Source organism: Mustela nivalis, assembly GCF_964662115.1.
Source record: "Mustela nivalis genome assembly, chromosome: 10".
NCBI lineage: Eukaryota > Metazoa > Chordata > Mammalia > Carnivora > Mustelidae > Mustela > Mustela nivalis.
In genome coordinates, this window is record NC_139029.1 from 110,152,089 (window position 1) to 110,171,570 (window position 19,482).

At 40.2% G+C, this 19,482-nt stretch overlaps 1 protein-coding gene across 1 annotated transcript; it reads right to left on the reverse strand.

Annotated features, from left to right (window-relative positions):
• Positions 1 to 1,262: 1,262 nt before the first annotated feature.
• CTXND2 (cortexin domain containing 2) lies at positions 1,263 to 19,437 on the reverse strand. Its single transcript, XM_082686064.1, has 2 exons — positions 19,172 to 19,437; positions 1,263 to 3,196 (listed from the first exon to the last, which is right to left on the reverse strand). Exon 2 carries the CDS (start codon positions 3,121 to 3,123, stop codon positions 2,956 to 2,958), a length of 168 nt encoding a protein of 55 aa, XP_082542190.1. The 5' UTR covers positions 3,124 to 3,196; positions 19,172 to 19,437; the 3' UTR covers positions 1,263 to 2,955.
• Between the last annotated feature and the right edge of the window lie 45 nt (positions 19,438 to 19,482).

Sequence of the window (19,482 nt, forward strand, 5' to 3'; positions counted from 1 at the left end):
CCCCCACCCCTGCGCAAAACCAGCAACAACAACAATTAAAAAAAAAAAAAAAAACCACAGAAACCAAAAGTATGTGGATTGCAACTCCCTGAATCCACACAGCAAGGACGATCTAGCCATAGAGACTGGAAACACTCTATTGACCAGTGGCTAATCTGCCCTTTCCCCTGAACAGCATGCACATTAGACCTGTGGGTTGGCCTTGGGTCAGTCCTCCTTTCTTTTCTTCCACAGATAATTCACTTCTGGCTGCTGCATTTTTTTTTCTTAGGTTACTGTAGAAACTAAAACCTGTGATTCTCTTGCAGGTGCATATTGATGCTCTCGTTAATCATGCTTGCATTTTATTTTAGAAGGTGGGGGAAAGGTGAGTTCCCCCTGAGCTCCTGGAGGGGATACATGGGAGCCTTCATGCACTGACATCAATCTTAATCTGCTTGCCTTTGACTCTGTTCTGCATTTTGTCCTGAATTTCTTTTTATTGAAACAGTGTACAAATCATCTCTCTCCCCCTCCCTTGCTCTCTCTCTTTCCTTGTTTAACCAGTATAGCACCAGAAGAGAGTTCTTGTGAAGGCAAAGTCTAGTACCACATTGCCAACCTGCAGTTCCCCTGCCTCCATTTTCAAATAACCCTGGGGACTTACTCAGGCCAAGGAGTGGGCAATCCTGTTTCCAGGAGTCAGAAACAGAGTCAATGATCAAGTCTCTACTAACAGTGCTTATGGTAGGTTTATGTCTCCATACCATTCGGTATGGGTGTTAAAGCCTGGTTCAGCGTGGTCCATGAGAAACATGTCACCTCTGAAATGACTGCATGCTAGTCCAAGTCCCTGCACAAACACAGTGATGCCCCACGCTTAGATTCCAAGATTATGGCTCTCTGAATTTGCAGTCACGTGCTAGGTCCCTGTTGCCCAGAACATTTGGCCAGCATGGCTGAGCCTGAGAGCTTTTACAGTCACTATCCCTATTACTTACTGGGCCAGACTCAATCTTCTTCAGCCAGACCTGTGTTGGGCCTTGGTCCGTGGCCTCGCTGCCCTCTTTCTTCCAGTGAATTCTCTTATGGACTTTCCTGTCAGTTGGCTATAGTCTACTATACCAAATTTCCCTAACTTCATACTTTGGAGAGTACAGACTATGATTTCCTTTCCTTTTCTTTTAAAAGATCCCTGGGATGATGATGATAACCACTACCATCATCACCATGTGTTATGTACATGTTGCCTGCGATTCCCATAATGAATTACAACAGACTCATTTGGTTAAAACAACAGAAATTTATTCTCTCACAGTTCTGGAGGCTAGCAATCTAAAATCAAGGTATTGGGCACCTGCTCAGTTGATTAAGTGACTGCCTTTAGCTCAGGTCATGATTCTGGAGTCCCAGGATCCAGTCCCGCATCAGGTTCCCAGCTCCAGACTCCAGAGAGAGTCTGCTTCTCCCTCTGACCTTCTCCCCTCTCATGCTCTCTCTCACGCTTTATCAAATAGATAAATAAAACCTCAAAGAAAAATAAAATCAAGGTGTTGGCAGGGCTGAGCTCCCTCCAAAGGCTCTGAGGCAAATATTCCCTTGTTTCTTCCAGCATCTGGTGGTTCCAGCCAACGGTTCTTTAGTTTGTGGTTGTGTGATTCCAGTCTCTGCCTCCATCTTCACATGGCATTTTCCTCTGTCTTTCTGTATCTTCTCTACTGTCTTTTATAAAAGCCATTTGTCTTTGGTCTTAAGGCTCACCCAGATAATCCAGGATGTTTATCTTGAGATCCTTAATTATATCTGTAAAGATCCTTTTACCAGTGGCACCTGAGTGGCTCAGTGGGTTAAGCCTCTCCACTCAGCTCAGGTCATGATCTCGGGGTCCTGGGATTGAGCCCCTCATTGGGCTCTCTGCTCAGCAGGGAGCCTGCTTCCCCCCCTCTCTCTGCTTGCCTCTCTGCCTATTTGTGGTCTCTTTCTCTGTCAAATAAATAAAATTTTAAAAAAGATCCTTTTACCAAATAAGGTCACTTTCATAGGTTCAAGGGTAAGGACATGGTTGTATCTTTTGGAGGGCCCCTTTTCAATCTCCTAGATGTTATTTTATAGATGAAGTGTTGTGGGGTGAAAAAGAATGAGGGATTCACTAAAGGTAAATGATTCCCCCTCTGTCACAGAGCTCTACCCACTTGAGAAAGGCAGCAGATTTTACAAAACCATACACACTAAAAAGCTCCTATTAAGGGCACCTGGGTGGATCAGTCGGTAGGCCTCTGACTCTTGGTTTCGGCTGGGATCATGATCTCAGGGTCGTGGAATTGAGCCCCTTATGGAGCCTGAGACCAGAGTAGGGCTGCGTGCTCAGCACGAGTTTGCTCGGGATTCTTTCTCCTTCCCCGTCTGCTCCTGCCCCACTCATCTCTCTCTCTCTCTCTTTCTCTCTCAAAGAAATGCATAAATTAAAAAAAAATTTTTAAAGGTCCTTTAAAGGTTTTTTAAAGGTCCTTTTAAAGGTCCTTTTTTAAAGGTCCTTTTAGACTCTTTGTTCCTGCTGGCTTTATATTTGCTAAACTAAAGCGATCATCTCCTAATACTGCCTTTAGGAGTTCTGGCTTTCGGTAGGACTCACCAAGTATCATTGTATTACATTACATCATACAGTTATGTCCAACTATTGTATCTTAAGGACACTTGATACTGGAGAGTTGAAACCCATGGCCTTATTTTAATCAATGAGTTCAGCCTGTCTCGATCCTATTTTGTAACCATTTCCCTGAAAAGGAACAATATAAATTGGCTCGTGTTTCATCCTTTCTGTGATTTTCAACTCACCCTCATGTGCCTATTGTGGAATGCAAGAATGAGAAGGCTGACACATAGAGAGGTGAAATAATATGAAGTCTGGGTCCTAAATATCTGTACAGTAGATTTCAAATCTCCTGGGATGGAGAGTCTATCAGACTTTTTCATAGTTCAGCTCAGAGATGGTTCTGTGGTTGGGGAGCTGGCCTCGTAGGGATTCTTCACCAACTTGGCACACCGGAAAATCATCACAATTAGGAACAGAAATAGAAGGACAACAAAGGCAATGGCAAAGCCTTTGTCTACATCAACACTGCTAGACAGGTTTGAATCATCCATGGGAACACACGCCTCTTTACCCTGGTTCAGCTGTAGCTACCTCCTCAGGTATATCTTCAGGTTTGTCATATTCCTGGACAAAAGGGGTCAAAACAAAGTTTATTGGTTTGCATGTGTATGTATGTGTTTTCTTAATAACATTATGTTAAAACCAAAGAGGGCTTAGAAAAACAAAAACAAAATAGCAAGATTTATTTAAGAAGCGCTTATGAAACTGATGAAGTTAGTATGAGTGATTTTCAAAATATATACACACATAAAGCACAAAATTGTTGGAAAATTACTCCAAAGCAGAACATGAGCAAACATGTATAACTCAGACATCAGCTGGGACTTCCTGGCCCTGTAAGATCCAGGTAAAACTGTCTTAAATATCCCAGTTCTGTGTTAAGTCCAAATCCCTCTCTATGATTTTTTCAAATTCTGAGTACTTATTATAATTAACTTGTTCTGGAGTCTTAACATAAAGACTATATAAACATAAAATTATTTTTCTTTTTTTATTACTTTTTAAAAAGATTTTATTTATTTATTTGACACAGAGAGAGAGTGAGAGAGAGAGAGAGAGAGAGAGCACAAGCAGAGGGAGCCTCCTTCTCCCTCTCCCTCAGCCTGCCCGTCTGCCGCTCCCTCTGCTTGTGCGCACTCTCTCTCTCAGTGGATAGAGCAGGAAAGGACAGTGAGAAAACGAAGACACTAAAATTTTAAGTCATTTATAAGAAGTTCAACTAGGAAAGAAAGAAGAGAAGTCAAAGAGCAGTTAAGAGCCTATTGCAGAATCTAGCAAAGGATTCCATTTTTTAATTTTTTAAAAAGATTTTATTTATTTATTTGACAGATGGAGATCACAGAGGCAGGCAGAGAGAGAGGAGGAAGCAGGCTCCCTGCTGAGCAGAGAGCCCGATGTGGCGCTTGATCCCAAGACTCTGAGATCATGACCTGAGCCGAAGGCAGCGGCTTAACCCACTGAGCCACCCAGGCGCCCCGCATTCCATTTTTTTTTTTTTAAAGATTGTATTTATGTATTTGTCAGAGAGATAGAGAGAGCACAAGCAGGCGGAGCGGCAGGTAGAGAACCAGACTCCCAATGCCGAACTCGATCCCCCCAGAACCTAGGATCATGACCTGAGCAGAAGGGAGCCACTTAACCAGTGAAGTCACCCAGACGTCCCAAGGATTCCATTTCAAAGGCAGAATGAAAAGGAATCAGGTAGGATGCATCTGGTTGTAAGTGACAGAAAAGTCCACGTAAGTGATAGTAAACAATATGTAGAATTTATTAACTTACGAGGCAGAAGTCCAGAGTAAGGCTAACTTTAGCTATCATTAGATCCAGAGATTCAAGTTGTTATCAGGGTTCTGATTTTATATGTCTACCACTTTCACCTTTTTCTGTGCTGGTTTTCTATACAGGCTGACTTCCCTATGGTAGCAAGAATGGCTCCAACAAATCCCGACCTCTCATAAGCCCTCTTCACAGTATCTCTTCCTCCCGATTCCAAAGGAAGAAAGAATACTTTTGTATTAGTCAAGATTCTTGTTTGCAAGCAACAGAGACAATCTCCCTCACCTAAGCATAAAAGTATTTATTGCAAAGAGACCAGGTCCCATCCAGAATGAAGTAGAACTGGTCTTATCAGCAGAAATCAAGAGAGAGGAGGCATTTGAAACCACAGCCAAGGTCAGCACAGGAAAAATCTGGTTAAGGGCACTGCTGGTACTGGACGATTTTGCTGAGCACCACTGCTAGTGTCATTGGAAGTCGCTGCTTCTGCCCTGCTTGAACTATAAACTGAGTCACCTTTGCATCACTCAATATTCCAGTCCCTTGGCTGGTGCATCTGACTGGTCAAGGCTGAGTTATGTACCAGCACCTTAAGCACCACGGGAGGGTCTATAGTGGGAATAGACTCTTACTGACTCACATAAAGGAAGATTTTCTTCAAATAAGAGCATTTTTTGATTTGGGTAGAGAAAAAAATGATAAATATCTATTTTTGGATTGTGACCCCAATCCAGCTATATGCTGCATATGAGACTCATCTAAAATTTAAAGGCATGGGAATATTGAAGGTAAAAGGTATACAAAAAAGTATACTAGGTAAATAATAACCCAAAGAAAGCTGAGACCTTGTATTAATATAAGACAAAATAGACCTTAAGATAGAAAACATTCTGAGGGTGAGGTGTTGCTCAGTCAGTTAAGTGTCTGACTCTTGGTTTTAGCTCAGGTCATGATCTTTGGGTCCTGGGAGTCAAGTGACAATCTGGAGTCAGGCTCTGTGCTCAGCAGGGAATCTGCTTGAAGTTCTCTCTCTTCCTCTGCCTCTCCCCACCCCCCTGCACCGTGCCTGCCTGCACACATTCTCCCTCAAATAAATAAATAATCATAAAAAAAAAGAAAGCATTCATAGAGGTAGAGAGGATTAATAGGTTGTGATAAAGGGTAAAATTCAGCAGGAAGATGTAACAATTCTAAATTGTGAGTACCTAATAAAATAGTCTCAAGATAAATTAAAAAAATAAGAGTATAGGGAGAAATTGATTAAAAATGTCATTATAGGGCGCCTGGGTGGCTCAGTGGGTTAAGCCGCTGCCTTCGGCTCAGGTCATGATCTCAGGGTCCTGGGATCGAGTCCCGCATCGGGCTCTCTGCTCAGCAGGGAGCCTGCTTCCTCCTCTCTCTCTGCCTGCCTCTCTACCTACTTGTGTTCTGTCAATTAAATAAAAAATTAAAAAAAATCTTAAAAAAAAAAAATGTCATTATAGGGGCGCCTGGGTGGCTCAGTGGGTTAAAGCCTCTGCCTCCGGCTCAGATCATGATCCCAGGATCCTGGGATCCAGCTCCACATCAGGCTCTCTGCTTAGCAGGGAGCCTGCTTCCTCCTCTCTCTCTTCCTGCTTTTCTGCCTATTTGTGATCTCTGTCAAATAAATAAATAAAATCTTTAAAAAATGTCATTATAGTGAATAACGAACACATCTTTTTTTTTTTTTTTTAAAGATTTTATTTATTTATTTGATAGACAGAGATCACAAGTAGACAGATGGGCAGGCAGGGGCAGGGGGGGGAAGCAGGCTCCCTGCTGGGCAGAGAGCCCAATGAAGGGCCCTCCAGGACCCTGGGATTATGACCTGAGCAGAAGGCAAAGGCTTTAACCTATTGAGCCACCCAGGCACCCCAATAATCAACACATCTTTCTCAATTATTACTAGGTTAACCAGGCAAAAATCGGTGAAGATAAGGAATATTTGAATAATACAAATAACAAACTTGATTTATTGAACATCTATAGAACTCTGCACCCAACACTTAGCAAATCTATACTTTTTTAAAGTTGATCCTTTTATTTTTTAAAAAATTTTTTAATCAAAGAGAGAGAGATAGAGTGAGCACAAGCAGGGGGAATGGCAGGCAGAGGGAAAAGTGGGCTACCCATTGAGCAAGAAGCCTGAAGTGAAACTCAGATACCAGGACCTTATGATCATGATGTGAGCTGAAAGCAGCTGCTTAACTGGCTGAATCACTCAGGCATCCCAAATCTGTATTTTTGCATGTATTGCTTAATCCCATTTGAATTGAGTTTTTTTGGGCCTTTGGTCATGTAATACTAAAGGCATCCTAATTCTGTGTATTAAATCTATTTCTACTTGAAAAACCTAGAATGGTTTCTGTTATCTGATATAAACCTCGCTGGATACAAATAGCAAGTTGAGTTTGAGTTATCACAGGTGCGCAAGTGTAATTAATGTTAGAAAATCTATAAATGACATCATATATATCATATATATATGATAGAGGAACCATATAAATATCTCAGTGGTTGTAAAAAAGCATTGGATAAAAGTCAAAATTCAATACTAATGTAAAATGCCCATATTAATATTAGCAAAACAAGGATAAAATGGAACACCTTTAACCAGATAAAGGGAATTAAGCAAAAATGTATAGCAATCATTCTACTTAAAGGCCAAATGTTGAAAGATTTCATTTATTTATTTATTTATTCACTCACTCATTCATTCATTTCTTTATCTTAAAGAGTATTTTTTTACTTTTTAAAAAAAATTTGATTTATTTGACACAAGTTAAGATAGAGAGAACATGAACAAGCACAGCAGAGAAAGAGGGAGAAGCAGACTCCCAGGTGAGCAGGGAGCCCAATGAGGGACCCAATCCCAAGATCCTGGGATCATGATCTGAGCCGAAGGCAGATACATAACCAATTGAGACACCTGGGTGTGATCATTTATTTGTTTATAAGAGAGAAAGAGAGAGAGAGAGAGAGAGAGCAAGAGCACAAGTCAGGGGAGGGGCAAAGGGAAAAGAAGATTGAATCCCTACTGAGCAGAGAGCCTAACTCAGGGCTGATCCCAGGACCTTGAGATCATGACCTGAGCTGAAGTCAGATGCTTAATGGACTGAGCCACCCAGGTGCCCTGAAAGATTTCTTTTAAAATCAAGAATAAGACAAAAAAAAAAAATCAGTAATAAGACAAAAACATTCTTCACTTTTATTCAACATCATTCTAGCCAGCAGAGTAAAATAAGTTTTTTTTTTTTTAAAGATTTTATTTATTTATTTGTCAGAGAGAGAGCGAGAGCGAGCACAGGCAGACAGAGTGGAAGGCAGAGTCAGAGGGAGAAGCAGGCTCCCTGCGGAGCAAGGAGCCCGATGTGGGACTCGATCCCAGGATGCTGGGATCTTGACCTGAGACGAAGGCAGCTGCTTAACCAACCAACTGAGCCACCCAGGCGTCCCTTTTGTTTGTTTTTTTTAAGCATAAGGATTTAGGGGGTGCCTGGGTGGCTCACTTCTTTAAGCATCTGCCTTCTGCTCAGGTCACATTCCCAGGCTCCTGGGATCAAGCCCTGCATCAGACTCCCTGCTCAGTGGGGAGCCTGCTTCTCTCTCTTCCCTATGCCTGCCACTCCCTCTGTTTGTCCTCTCTCTCTGTCAAATAAATAAATAAAATCTTTAAAAAAGTTTTAAAAAAATTTAAAAAGCATAATTAAAAGGAAAAAATAACCCATTATACACAGTTATCATTGTCTATAGATACTCCAAGGAAAATATGAAAAATAAGCACAAGAATCTGGATAAGACACACAAGTCAATTGCACTTATAAATGCCAACAACAAACAATATGAAAATGTAGTTTCAGAAAAGCCATTATTTACAATGACATAAAATACACAAAGTGCTTAAAAATAAATCTAAGAAAATTTTAACAGGGCATGTGTGGAAGAAATTATCAAACTTTACTAAAAGGCATTAAGAGATCACCTAGATCAATGAAGGGTTATAACATGTTTATGGATTCAATATGGTAAAATTGTTAATTCTCCCCAAGTTGATCTTCAGATATAATGCAATTTCACCAAAATCCCATCAGGGTTTTTTTTAGAAAACTGACAAACTAATTTTCTGAAGTGTGTATGGGAACTCACAGGCCAAAAAATAAAGAAGACATTCTGAAAAAAAAAGTTTAGGGTGAGGACATTTCCCATATCAGTTATTAAAGTTTATTATAGAGCCATAGTATTTTTGACGGTGGAGTTTATGTGTAGACATACATAATAAGCCATTTGGCAGACTAGAAAGAGCCTGGAAACAATCACACATTTGAGGAAATTTGAATCATAACAGAAAGGGCACCGTTGATTACAGGAAAAGAACAGATTATTTTGTAAGTAATACTAGAAAATAGCTATCCTTAAAAAAAAAAAGCGAGTTTATAGTTATATGTCAAAAACAAACTTAAAAACCTTTAGAAGAAAATGTAGGAAAAGATTTTTTAAACAAGACACAAATAATACAACATATATTTTAAAAAGTTGACCAATTTTATAGTTAAGAACTTCTGATCACCACCACACTGATCACCACAGACACTGTAAAGTAAGTAAAAATACAAATCACTAACTTGGAGAAGATATTTGCCAAACATGTTTCTAAGAAAGGATTAGTATCCAAAATTAGAAGAAAACTCATTCAACTTAATTTTAAAAACATGAATAACTCAACAGGAAAATTAGCAAAATACATGAACTGGCATTCCACAAAAAAAGAATTGTAAGTGGTACATAAATACATGAAAAGGTGTTCAATTTCACTAGTAATCATGAAAATACAGATATCAATTTTTTATCCACTAGATTGCTAAACATTATGAAGTCTGATAACAAAAAATGTTGGCAAGAATTTGAGTATTGGGGTGCCTTGGTGGCTTAGCCAGTTGGGTGGGTGACTCTTGATTTTGGCTCAGGTCATGATCTTGGGATCCAGGGAACTGAGCCCCATCTCCAACTCCATGCTCAGTGGGAATTATGCCTAAGGGTTCTCCCTCTCCCTTTCCCTCCCCCTCAGCATACTCTCTCTCTTTCTCAACTAACTAACTAACTAAATAAATAACATCTTAAAAAAAAAAAGAATGTGAGTCATCTGAAATTCTTTTAAAAATTTTAAAAACATTTTATTTATTTGAGAGAGGGAGAGAGCACGTGTAGTGGGGGCCACAGAGGGAGAAGGGGAAGCAGACTCCCCACGAAGTAGGGAGCCGCACTCGGGCCAGATCCCAGGACACTGAGATCATGACCTGGGGCAAAGGCAGATGCTTAACCAACTGAGTCACCCAAATGCCCTTGAAACTCTTACATGTAGCCTACCAGCAATACAGGAGTATAAATTGGTAAAATCCCCTGTGGAAAACCCTTTAGCATTACTTGGTAAAGTTTAATTTACATATTCTCCGTAACCCAGGAATTCCACTTCTGTACATATACCAGGAGAAATGTAAAACAATGCTATTGTGAGGGCACCTGGGTCGTGGCTCAGCCAGTTTAGCGTCAGACTCTTGATTTTGGGCTCAGATCATGATCTTAGGGCCATGAGATGGAGCCCCACATTGGGCTCTACACCTAGCTGAGTCTGCTTCTCTCCATTTCTCTCTGCCCTCTTCCCTGCCAGCACGTGCTCCGTGCACATTCTCTCTCCCTCTCTCTCTCAAATAAATAAATACATCTTTAAAAAGAAACAATGCTATTGTACCATCGTATGTGCAAGCAAAAAACAGACAACTCAAATGACTACTTTCTGGAGAATTATTATATAAATTGTGACATAGTCCACAGCTGAATATTATAAGCAGCAAAAAAAAAAAAAAAAAAAAAAAAAGAAGAATGAACAAACTAGAGTTTGCATCTGAGAACATGGGTGAACTTTGGAAATATGTCATTAAGTGAAAAAAGCAAATTACAGAAAATTGTATACATCATTATTTTTATAAATCTCAAAACAATGTAAACTATTTAGAGATACATACATATGTGACAAATCTATTTTTTGAGAAACAAAGGTGTGATGCAAAAAATTCATGGTAATGGTTACTTCTGGGAGAGAGGCAGGAAGATGATCTAAAGGAAAGAGCACAGAGGTATATGCTAATGTTGATGGTAGGGTGGGTGAATGGCTCAGTCGGTTAAGCATCTGCCTTTGGCTCCAGTCATGATCCCAGGGTCCCGGGACCAGGCTTCTTCTTTTTTATTTTTTTCTTCTTCTATCAGCTTCTATCAGCTGCCTACTGCTCCCCCTGCTGGTGCTCTCTCTCTGTCACATAAGTAAAATCTTAAAAATAATAATATCTGAGGGTTTTGAAGGGGTGGGGGTGGGAGGTTGGGGGATCCAGGTGGTGGGTATTATGGAGGGCACCTGTTGCATGGAGCACTGGGTGTGGTGCATAACAATCAATTCTGTTATGCTGAAAAGAAATTAAAAAAAAAAATCTCAGATATTTCTAAAAGTAAATGATAGTTCTTATTTGGGGTTTCCAAGGCAGCCAGTAGGAGAACAGTGATCCATTAAGATTTTTTAAAAATACAATCTTTAAAAAATAAATAAATAAATAAAAATAAAAATACAAAAATTTTTATTTCTCTTTGTAAAATCTAATCTGTGCATGTTTTCTAATAGAACACTTTGTGAAAATAATACATGCAATAATAAATGCATTTTTGATCTAATTAAAAATATATAGACATAGAAAAAAAATAATAATGGTATCCTGATGGGGCACCTGGGTGGCTAGGTGGGTTAAGCATCTGATTTTTGGTTTGACTCCAGTCATGATCTTGGGGTTGTGGTATTGAGCCCCACATTGGGCTCCACCCTCAGCAGTCTGCTTCAAATTCTCTCCCTCTCCTCCTCCTCCACTTGCAATTGTGCATGTGTGCTCCCTTGCTAAAATAAATAAATCTTTAAAAAAATAATGGCAAATGTGTACTTCCTAAATTGTGTCATGGAACCATAGCGGCTTATTTCTTCCTGTGTTTCATAACTTAAACATGCTGTATAACTTCTTTCAAATTATCAAATATTACAAAATTTTTTAAAAACAGAATTAGGTTTAAGGGAGGCAGGGAAAAGTTCCCTGCACAGCAAATATTTTATCAGAGATCAAAAAGTTCATTGGGGGAACGCCTGGCTGGCTGAGTCAGTGGAGCATGAGACTTCATCTTGGGGTTGTGAGTTTGAGCCCCACGTTGGGTGCAGAGATTAATTGAAAATAAAATCTTGAAAAAAAAAAAGTTACTCGGATACAAGGCTCATTGACTCCAGAGATCACTGTGTGTTTCTGTGTGTATAGTGGGGATGGGGGGCACGGGAGGGGTGTCCAATAAAGAGCCCAAGAAGAAACAGCTTAGGGAGAGCTCATTGGAAACCCTTGCTCATCCACACAATTCTTGTTTTTTTTTTTTTTTTTTGTGGACAAACCCAAGGATAAACAAAGGGCAAAGGACATTCCTTCCAGACAAGTTAACCCCCAAAGAGAATAATGCAATGGCAATCACTAAGTATAGCACGGTGGTGGAGAACATGGATTCTAGAGCCAATTTTTCTGACTCTAATAAAACTTGATGATCCTGGGACACCTGAGTGGCTCAGTTAGTTAAGCGACTGTCTTCGGCTCAGGTCATAATCCCAGAGTCCTGGGATGGAGTCCTGCATCCGGCTCCCAGCTCCATGGGGAATCTGCTTCTCCCTCTCTCTCACTCGGTCTCTCTCTCTCTCTCAAATAAATAAAAAAAAATCTTAAGAAAAAAAAAAAGAACTTGGTGATCCTAAGCAAGTTACTTTACTTTTTGGAGACTTGCTTTCCCCATCTGTAAAATTAAGATAATAGAAAAATCCTGTTACATAGATGTTGCGGTAAAAGAAATAAATGCATGTAGAACATGCAGAACAGAGCCTTGTACACAACTGCTGTGTTAAATGTTTGCTATTATTATCCTTCTTGGATTTGCAATTTTTCTCTTGCTATGGAGTGCCTGGAAGTCAATGTTGTTTTAATTTTTCATTTAGGTGGAGTTCCAGAGCATATTCTCACGTGTCACAGTTGTGCAGAATTCAAAGTGTCTCACATCAACAGAGAAGGGAGGGTAAAAAGGCCTGGAATCTGTAGTTCAAAGCATTGACAAGTACTCCAAATTTCAGTTCATTTGGTGCTAGGAATGGAATAGCTATCCAATGTATGGTATAACCTGAAGAGAGAATTCCAAGTTGAGCTTAGGTTTTGTGTGTCCCAGAATTTAACTCTCAAAGCAAGTATTTATAATAGTAGGAAATGGGTCTTGCAGCCATTTGGTTTATTTCTAACTGGAGATTTTTCCTTTCTTTCTTTCTTTCTTTCTTTCTTTTTTAAGATTTTGTTTATTTATTTGACAGGCAGAGATCACAAGCAGGCAGAGAGGAGGCAGAGAGACAGGAGGAAGCAGGCTCCCCGCCGAGCAGAGAGCCCGATGCGGGGCTCCATCCCAGGACCCTGAGATCACCACCTGAGCTGAAGGCAGAGGCTTAACCCACTGAGCCACCCAGGTGCCCCTCTTTCTTTCATTTCTTAAAAGATTTTATTTATTTATTTGTCAGAGAGGGAGAGAGAGAGAGAGAGAGAGAGAGCAGGCGGGGGGGGGGGCAGAGGGAGAAGCAAGTTCCCCGCTGAGCAAGGAGCCCAATGTGGGACTTGGACCTAGGACCTTGGGATCATGACCTGAGCTGAAGGCAGATGCTTAACTGACTGAACCACCCAGGCATCCCTCTAACTAAAAATTTTCTTTTCTTTTTTTTTAAAGATTTTATTTATTTATTTGACAGACAGAGATCACAAGTAGGCAGAGAGGCAGGCAGAGAGAGAGGTTGAGAAGCAGGCTCCCTGCTGAGCAGAGAGCCCCATGTGGGGCTCCATCCCAGGACCCCAGGATCACGACCCGAGCCAAAGGCAGAGGCTTTAACCCACTGAGCCACCCAGGTGCCCTAAGGGAGGGTTATTTTCAAATTAGAGTCACTTCAGTTTATTAGGGAATGATTAACTAGTCTATTTTTTAGTGGGTTCGGCTCAGGTCATGATCCCAGGGTCCTGGGAGAAGATATTTCAAGTACAAACATGAGGACTTCAGGGAGGACAGCATAGTATGTTCGAGAAACAGTGAGTATTCAGTTTAGAACTGGGAATGTATTCTATTGAAGAACAGGTAGGAACCATAGCCTAAGCCAGTTCATCAGAGCCCTTACATGGCACATTAAAAACTCTGGACTCAACTTCGCAAAGAGTGGGGAGTCACTGGAAAGCTTTTAAATATGGAAATTACACCATTAGAAATATCAGACTGAAAAAAAAAAAGAAATAATCAGACTGGTAGGAATGTGGAGGATACATGAGCCAACAACTAACCTGATATTCTTCCATAAATAACAAGCTTTGAAGGGATTCAGGACAGCTCCCTCCTCCCACTGTGTCACTTTGGCAAGTGGATCATTCAGAGCTGAAGGCACTTGAGACTCTGTGGGCTCAAGAGAAACTTTTGTCTCTCTCAACCACGAAGAAAAATCTAAATTGAGGGTCTTTCCCAAAATAAGAGTCATCCGCTCTTCTTATCACCCTTTGAAGTGCATTCTTTTCCTCTGAAATCCCAGATCCCTACCCCCTTCTCTGTAGTTCAGAATGACCTATATATCTCATCTTGCCTGCCTTTGGAAATCCATGTCTATGGGGAGTTCCCTATATACACTTACTAAATTTGATTTTCTCCTGTTATATACTGTCTCATGTCATTTTGACTCTTAGTCCAGCTAGAAGGACCTTCGAGGAGACAGGAATTCTTGTTCTCTGCAGTTTTTAGAGGGCAAAAATCTACATGTTTTGATTTTTTAAACTTCTCACAGCTTAGATTAGCATAGTGCTTGCAGTCAGTAGGAAATGTTTGTTGATGTGGAGACCAGTGTCAGAAGGAACACTCTGCTTCTCATGGGTGTAGAGAATGTACAATTTGACCTTCGTCTGATGAACAAACTCAGATGGGGTAATATTAGTCATAGGACTCTTTCTAAAAGTGATGCCTGAGCTCAATCTGGGATAAGGAAAGAACACTTAAATGAAGGAAGAGTGATGGAGTCAAAAAAGCATGGTAACCTTTGGGGAAGTACTGCTTAATACAGTATGGTAAAGCTCAAAATGCATGAAAATGAAAGGTATAAAATCATAGAATCTCATAGTGGAAGGAACCTTTAAAAGTCATGTTGTGGCATTAGCCTTCTAATCATTTCTGCAAAGTCTGTGCTTTAATTATTGAGTAAGTTCCTCCTGGGCCTTTAGGGGTCAGAAGTGCCTATCTTCCAAGGTGGCCCATTCTTTAAAAGTACTTATTTTTCTTTTCTTTTCTTTTTCTTAAATTGAAATATAGCTGACACACAAGGTTATTAGTTTTAGGTAGACAATGTAGTGTGATTCAACAATTCTCTGTGTATGCTATGCCCACCACGAGTGTATCTGCCATCTGTCACCATCCAACACTATTATAATACCATTGACCATATTCCCCGTGCTGTGCCTTTCATCCCCATGACTTATTCATTCATAACTGGAAGTCTGGACCTCCCATTCCCCTTCACTCATTTTGCCCATCTCCTCACCTCCCTTTCCTCTGGCAACTACCAGTTTATTCTTGTATTTGTGGGTCTGTTTCTGCTTTTTGTTTGTTTTGTTTTTTAGGTCCTATATAAAAATGATATGGTATTTGTCTTTCTGTGTCTTACTTCACTCCACATAGTATCTTCTAAGTCTATCTATGTTGTGGCAAATGGCAAGATTTCATTATTGTTCATGGTTGAGTAATATTTGATTATATATCTATATTTGTGTATACTTATATTCTTCATATCTATATAATGTATCTGTATAAATATATAGATATTCTTTATTTATCCAACACTTGGGTTGCTTCCATATCTTGGATATTGTAAATAATGATACAGTAATAAAAATAGTTCTTTACATTGAGCCAAATCGGTCTCCTTAGCATGCTCCACTTTTAATTTAGGACCATATAGGGTAACACATATCTCTTCCACACACAGGATTTTCAGGATGTGAGACACCTTTCAAATACTTGTTAACTCATTTCTTCAATCATTTCATGATTTAATCATTTCTCAGAGGACATGATCTTTCTATCACTCTAGCCCTTTTCCGCTGAAAATGATCTCGTGTGTTTATATCCCACTTTAAAATGTGGTGCCCAGGGGTGCCTGGGTGACTCAGTGGGTTAAGCTTCTGCCTTCTTCTCAGGTCATGATCTCAGAGTCCTGGGATGCAGCCCCACATCGGGCTCTCTGCTCAGTGGGGAACCTGCTTCTCCTTTCTCTCTGCCTGCCTCTCTGCCTACCTGTGATCATGTCTGTCAAATAAATAAATAAATAAAATATTTAAAATAAAATAAAATGCGGTGCCCAATGCAGAATAGAAGACCCACGTGAACTCAAGATTATTCATCTAGGTACTATACTTCTATTGCTTGAGATAAGATCATAATGAGCCTTGTGCTAAAACTGGAATAATAGAAGATTATTATGACCCCTGCACAAAGATTACACACAAATTTATGAATCATTCCATATTTTTAACTAACTGGAATTTAACTAAAAAGTCTGAAGAAAAAAAAATCATAATGATCCTTGAAAGTCAGCATAAAGAATTTGAATTTTAGGGGTGTCTAGTTGGCTCCGTTGGTTAAGTGACTCCCTTCAGCTCAGGTCATGATTCTGGAGTCCCAGGACCGAGCCCCACATTGGGCTCCTTGCTCAGCTGGGAGTCTGCTTCTTCCTCTGCCCCTCACCCCACTCATGCTCTCTCTCTCTCTTTCTCTCTCTCTAAAATAAATAAAATCTTAAAAAAAAAAAGAATTCAAATTTTATTCTTCCAGGCATGGGGAACCACTGAAAGAATTTGAGCAGATAAATGAGAATGGCAGCCATATCTTACTGTACATTCCACTGACTCTAACTGCAATATGAGCTCTAAACCTTAAGTCTGTGTCCCATGGAGGCATAGCTTCAACACTTAGTGCAGGGCTGGCACATTGGAGGTGTTCAGTCTACCTACATAAATAAATTAATATCTAGATCAGTACCTGGCATATTAAGCAATCACAATTCATGTTTATTGAAGAAAGGTAAATCATCAAAGCCATACTTTAGGAAGATAACTAGCAACAGTATACAAAAAATATTGGATACAGGAAATAGACACCATACGGTGAAAAACAATTAGGAGTTGTAGCCATCTTGGTAAAAGGCAACAAAAGTATAAACTAGGATGACAGTTACAAGAAGGAAGGAATGGATGAGAAAGAGGATTTTACATGATATATAAGTTAAATGGACATATAGTGGTAGGAAGAAGAAAATGATAAAACTCTGGGGTTTGAATTTGGATGGCTGAAATGTTGTCATTCATAGAATTATTTATTTTAGGAATTAGCAGATATTTTAAGGGACTAAAATAGGAGTAGGTTGAATTTAAAGGTACTGGTATGATATGCTCAGGAGGCAGAAATGTGGGACTGAAGTTTAGAAGTAAAGAAAAGCAAGATCTTTAGAGCTGAGTCACCTAAGTGCAGGGTAGTTGAAATCGTAGACGTAGATGAGGTGGCCAAAGGAGAATTCAAAACAAGGGAATGTCTACTTTTATGCCATTGGAAAGAGATCAAGAAACCACAGATGGAATAGTTATAAGTAGGAAAAGCTGAAGAGTGTAGAGTCATGAAATTGAACAGATGAGAGAATTTCAAAGAGGGGTATTGTCAACAGTCTCAGATGCTATAGAGAGATGGAAACCTTCAGCATCTGGAAATTGGAAAACATCAGGTCATTTGTGATTCTTCTTCTCCTTATCTAATTAAATCTGAATTCCTGAACTTGGAATGAAAGGTCTCTAGTTTACTTATTTAAACCTCTCACTCATAACTGCCAAATTCCAGTAAGCTAATTTTGCTATGGTTAGGCTGGTATCTTTCCTCTTTCCACCTCAAAAAGTAAAATACATTCTTGTTGAAAAAAAAAAATAGAGGTGCCTGGGTGGCTCAGTGGGTTAAGCCTCTGCCTTCGGCTCAGATCATGATCCCGGGGTCCTGGGATCGAGCCCCACATCGGGCTCTCTGCTCAGCAGAGAGCCTGCTTCCTCCTCTCTCTCTGCCTGCCTCTATACTTACTTGTGATCTCTGTCTGTCAAATAAATAAATAAAAATCTTTAAAAAAAATCACAAATTATTGTAGCCTTGGATATCCAGTTTCCTTTCTTCTAAGACCTCTTAAGCAAAATCACTTTTCTTGACAGATTCAAGTGACAGATACCATGGTAAATCTAAAATATGTTTTCTAAAGTGAAGACTGGGCCTAGAATTTTTTAATTGTTCTTAAGGTTCCTGTTTTAGGAACACCTGGGTGGCTCAGTTGGTTAGGCATCTGGCTTCAGCTCAGTTCATGATCCCAAGGTCCTGGGATTAAGTCCTGCGCTGGGGTGCTTGCTCAGCCCCTTCACAAGCAGGGGAATCTGCTTGTGCTCCCTCTCTTTCTGACAAATACATAAATAAGATCTTAAAAAATAAAAGGTTCCTGGGGCTCCTGGGTGGCTCCGATGGTTAAGTGTCTGCCTTCCACTCAGGTCGTGATCTCCAGGTCCTGCAATCCAGTCCCGCTTCCAGCTCTCAGCTCAGCTGGGAGTCTGCTTCTCCTTCTCCCTCTGCTTTTACCTCTCCCCCTGCTTGTACTCTCTCTCTCTCTCAAATAAATAAATAAATAAATAAATAAATAAATAAATATTTTAAGAAAAAGGGTTCCTGTTTTGTTTGAGATGAGCAGGAGTACTGCTTGGAACTATAATAGGGAAAAGGAGGAAGGGCATGAATTTATGGGTTTATATAAAATCTGAAACTGCTTAAGTAGGAAGCAGAATAACAGCATTTATAAATCTGCAGCAGAAGTTTGTCCCCTTTCACTTAACACTTCCTGGAAAGATCAGTCCCTCTTCTATTCCTTTCCTTCTTTCCTTTGCCCCTGCCAATCCTTCCTTCCTTTCCAAATCACTTCATTTTCCCCATCTGTTGCCCTATATTTCTTAAAGACAAACAAACAAACAAACAAAAGAAGACAATAACAAAACTACCTAAAAAGACACAACTTTTCTCTCATTGACATAAGTTTACTCTAAAGGGAGAGGTTGGGATCCCTAGGTGGCTCAGTTGGTGAACTGTCTGCCTTCAGCTCAGGTCATGGTCCCGGGGTCCCCGGATCGAGCCCCACATCAGGCTCCCTGCTCAATGGGGAGCCTGCTTCTCCCTCTGCCCTCTGCTTGTGCTCTCACTCTATCTCTGTATCAAATAAAATAAATACAATCTTAAAAGACAAAAAAAGGAGAGATGATTGTGAGGAAATAGAAAAATGAAGCTCCCTTCTTATAATTCCTAAAATCAAAGACATCCTCTAGGCGATGAGACCAACAGAGGTTCCCCCAGTTTGCCTCAAAACCACCCTGTGCCTCTTACCTAAAGTTTCACTTTTCCAAAAAAGCTCTGAGGAAAGAAAAATTTCTTTACTTCCCCCAGTCATTTCCCTAAGTACTCCCCAGGCTTGTAGAGAAGTGTTATGAAACTCAGAAGAATTGTTGGAATTATTCCCAGAAAAACTTCACCAGAAAGATAATACGGACAGTTATTTACCTTTTGAGAGAGTGATATCCAAGGCTGGCTGTTGGCAGGCCAGTCTCCTCCTACTCAAGCCCATCTCTTGGCAGCCTCTCCCCTTTTTATCAACCCACTCTTACAAAAATGCAAGTGGTTGGTAGCTCTGTCCCTTCCCCACTCTCACGCTGAACTAAGAAGCTTCATGAATACTTCAGCTAAAACAAGATCAAGTTTCAGACACTCCCATAGTGAGTGAGAAAATGATCCCACTAGATTAAATTGGAGCCCAGGTCAGTAGAAGAATATTTCCACAGCTCTGCCAGGACTGGGGCAGCCAAGGTTAATGG

Coding starts and splice junctions, on each gene's coding strand:
- CTXND2 (XM_082686064.1), bottom strand. CDS start 3,123: ATGGATGATTCAAACCTGTCTAGCAGTGTTGATGTAGACAAAGGCTTT.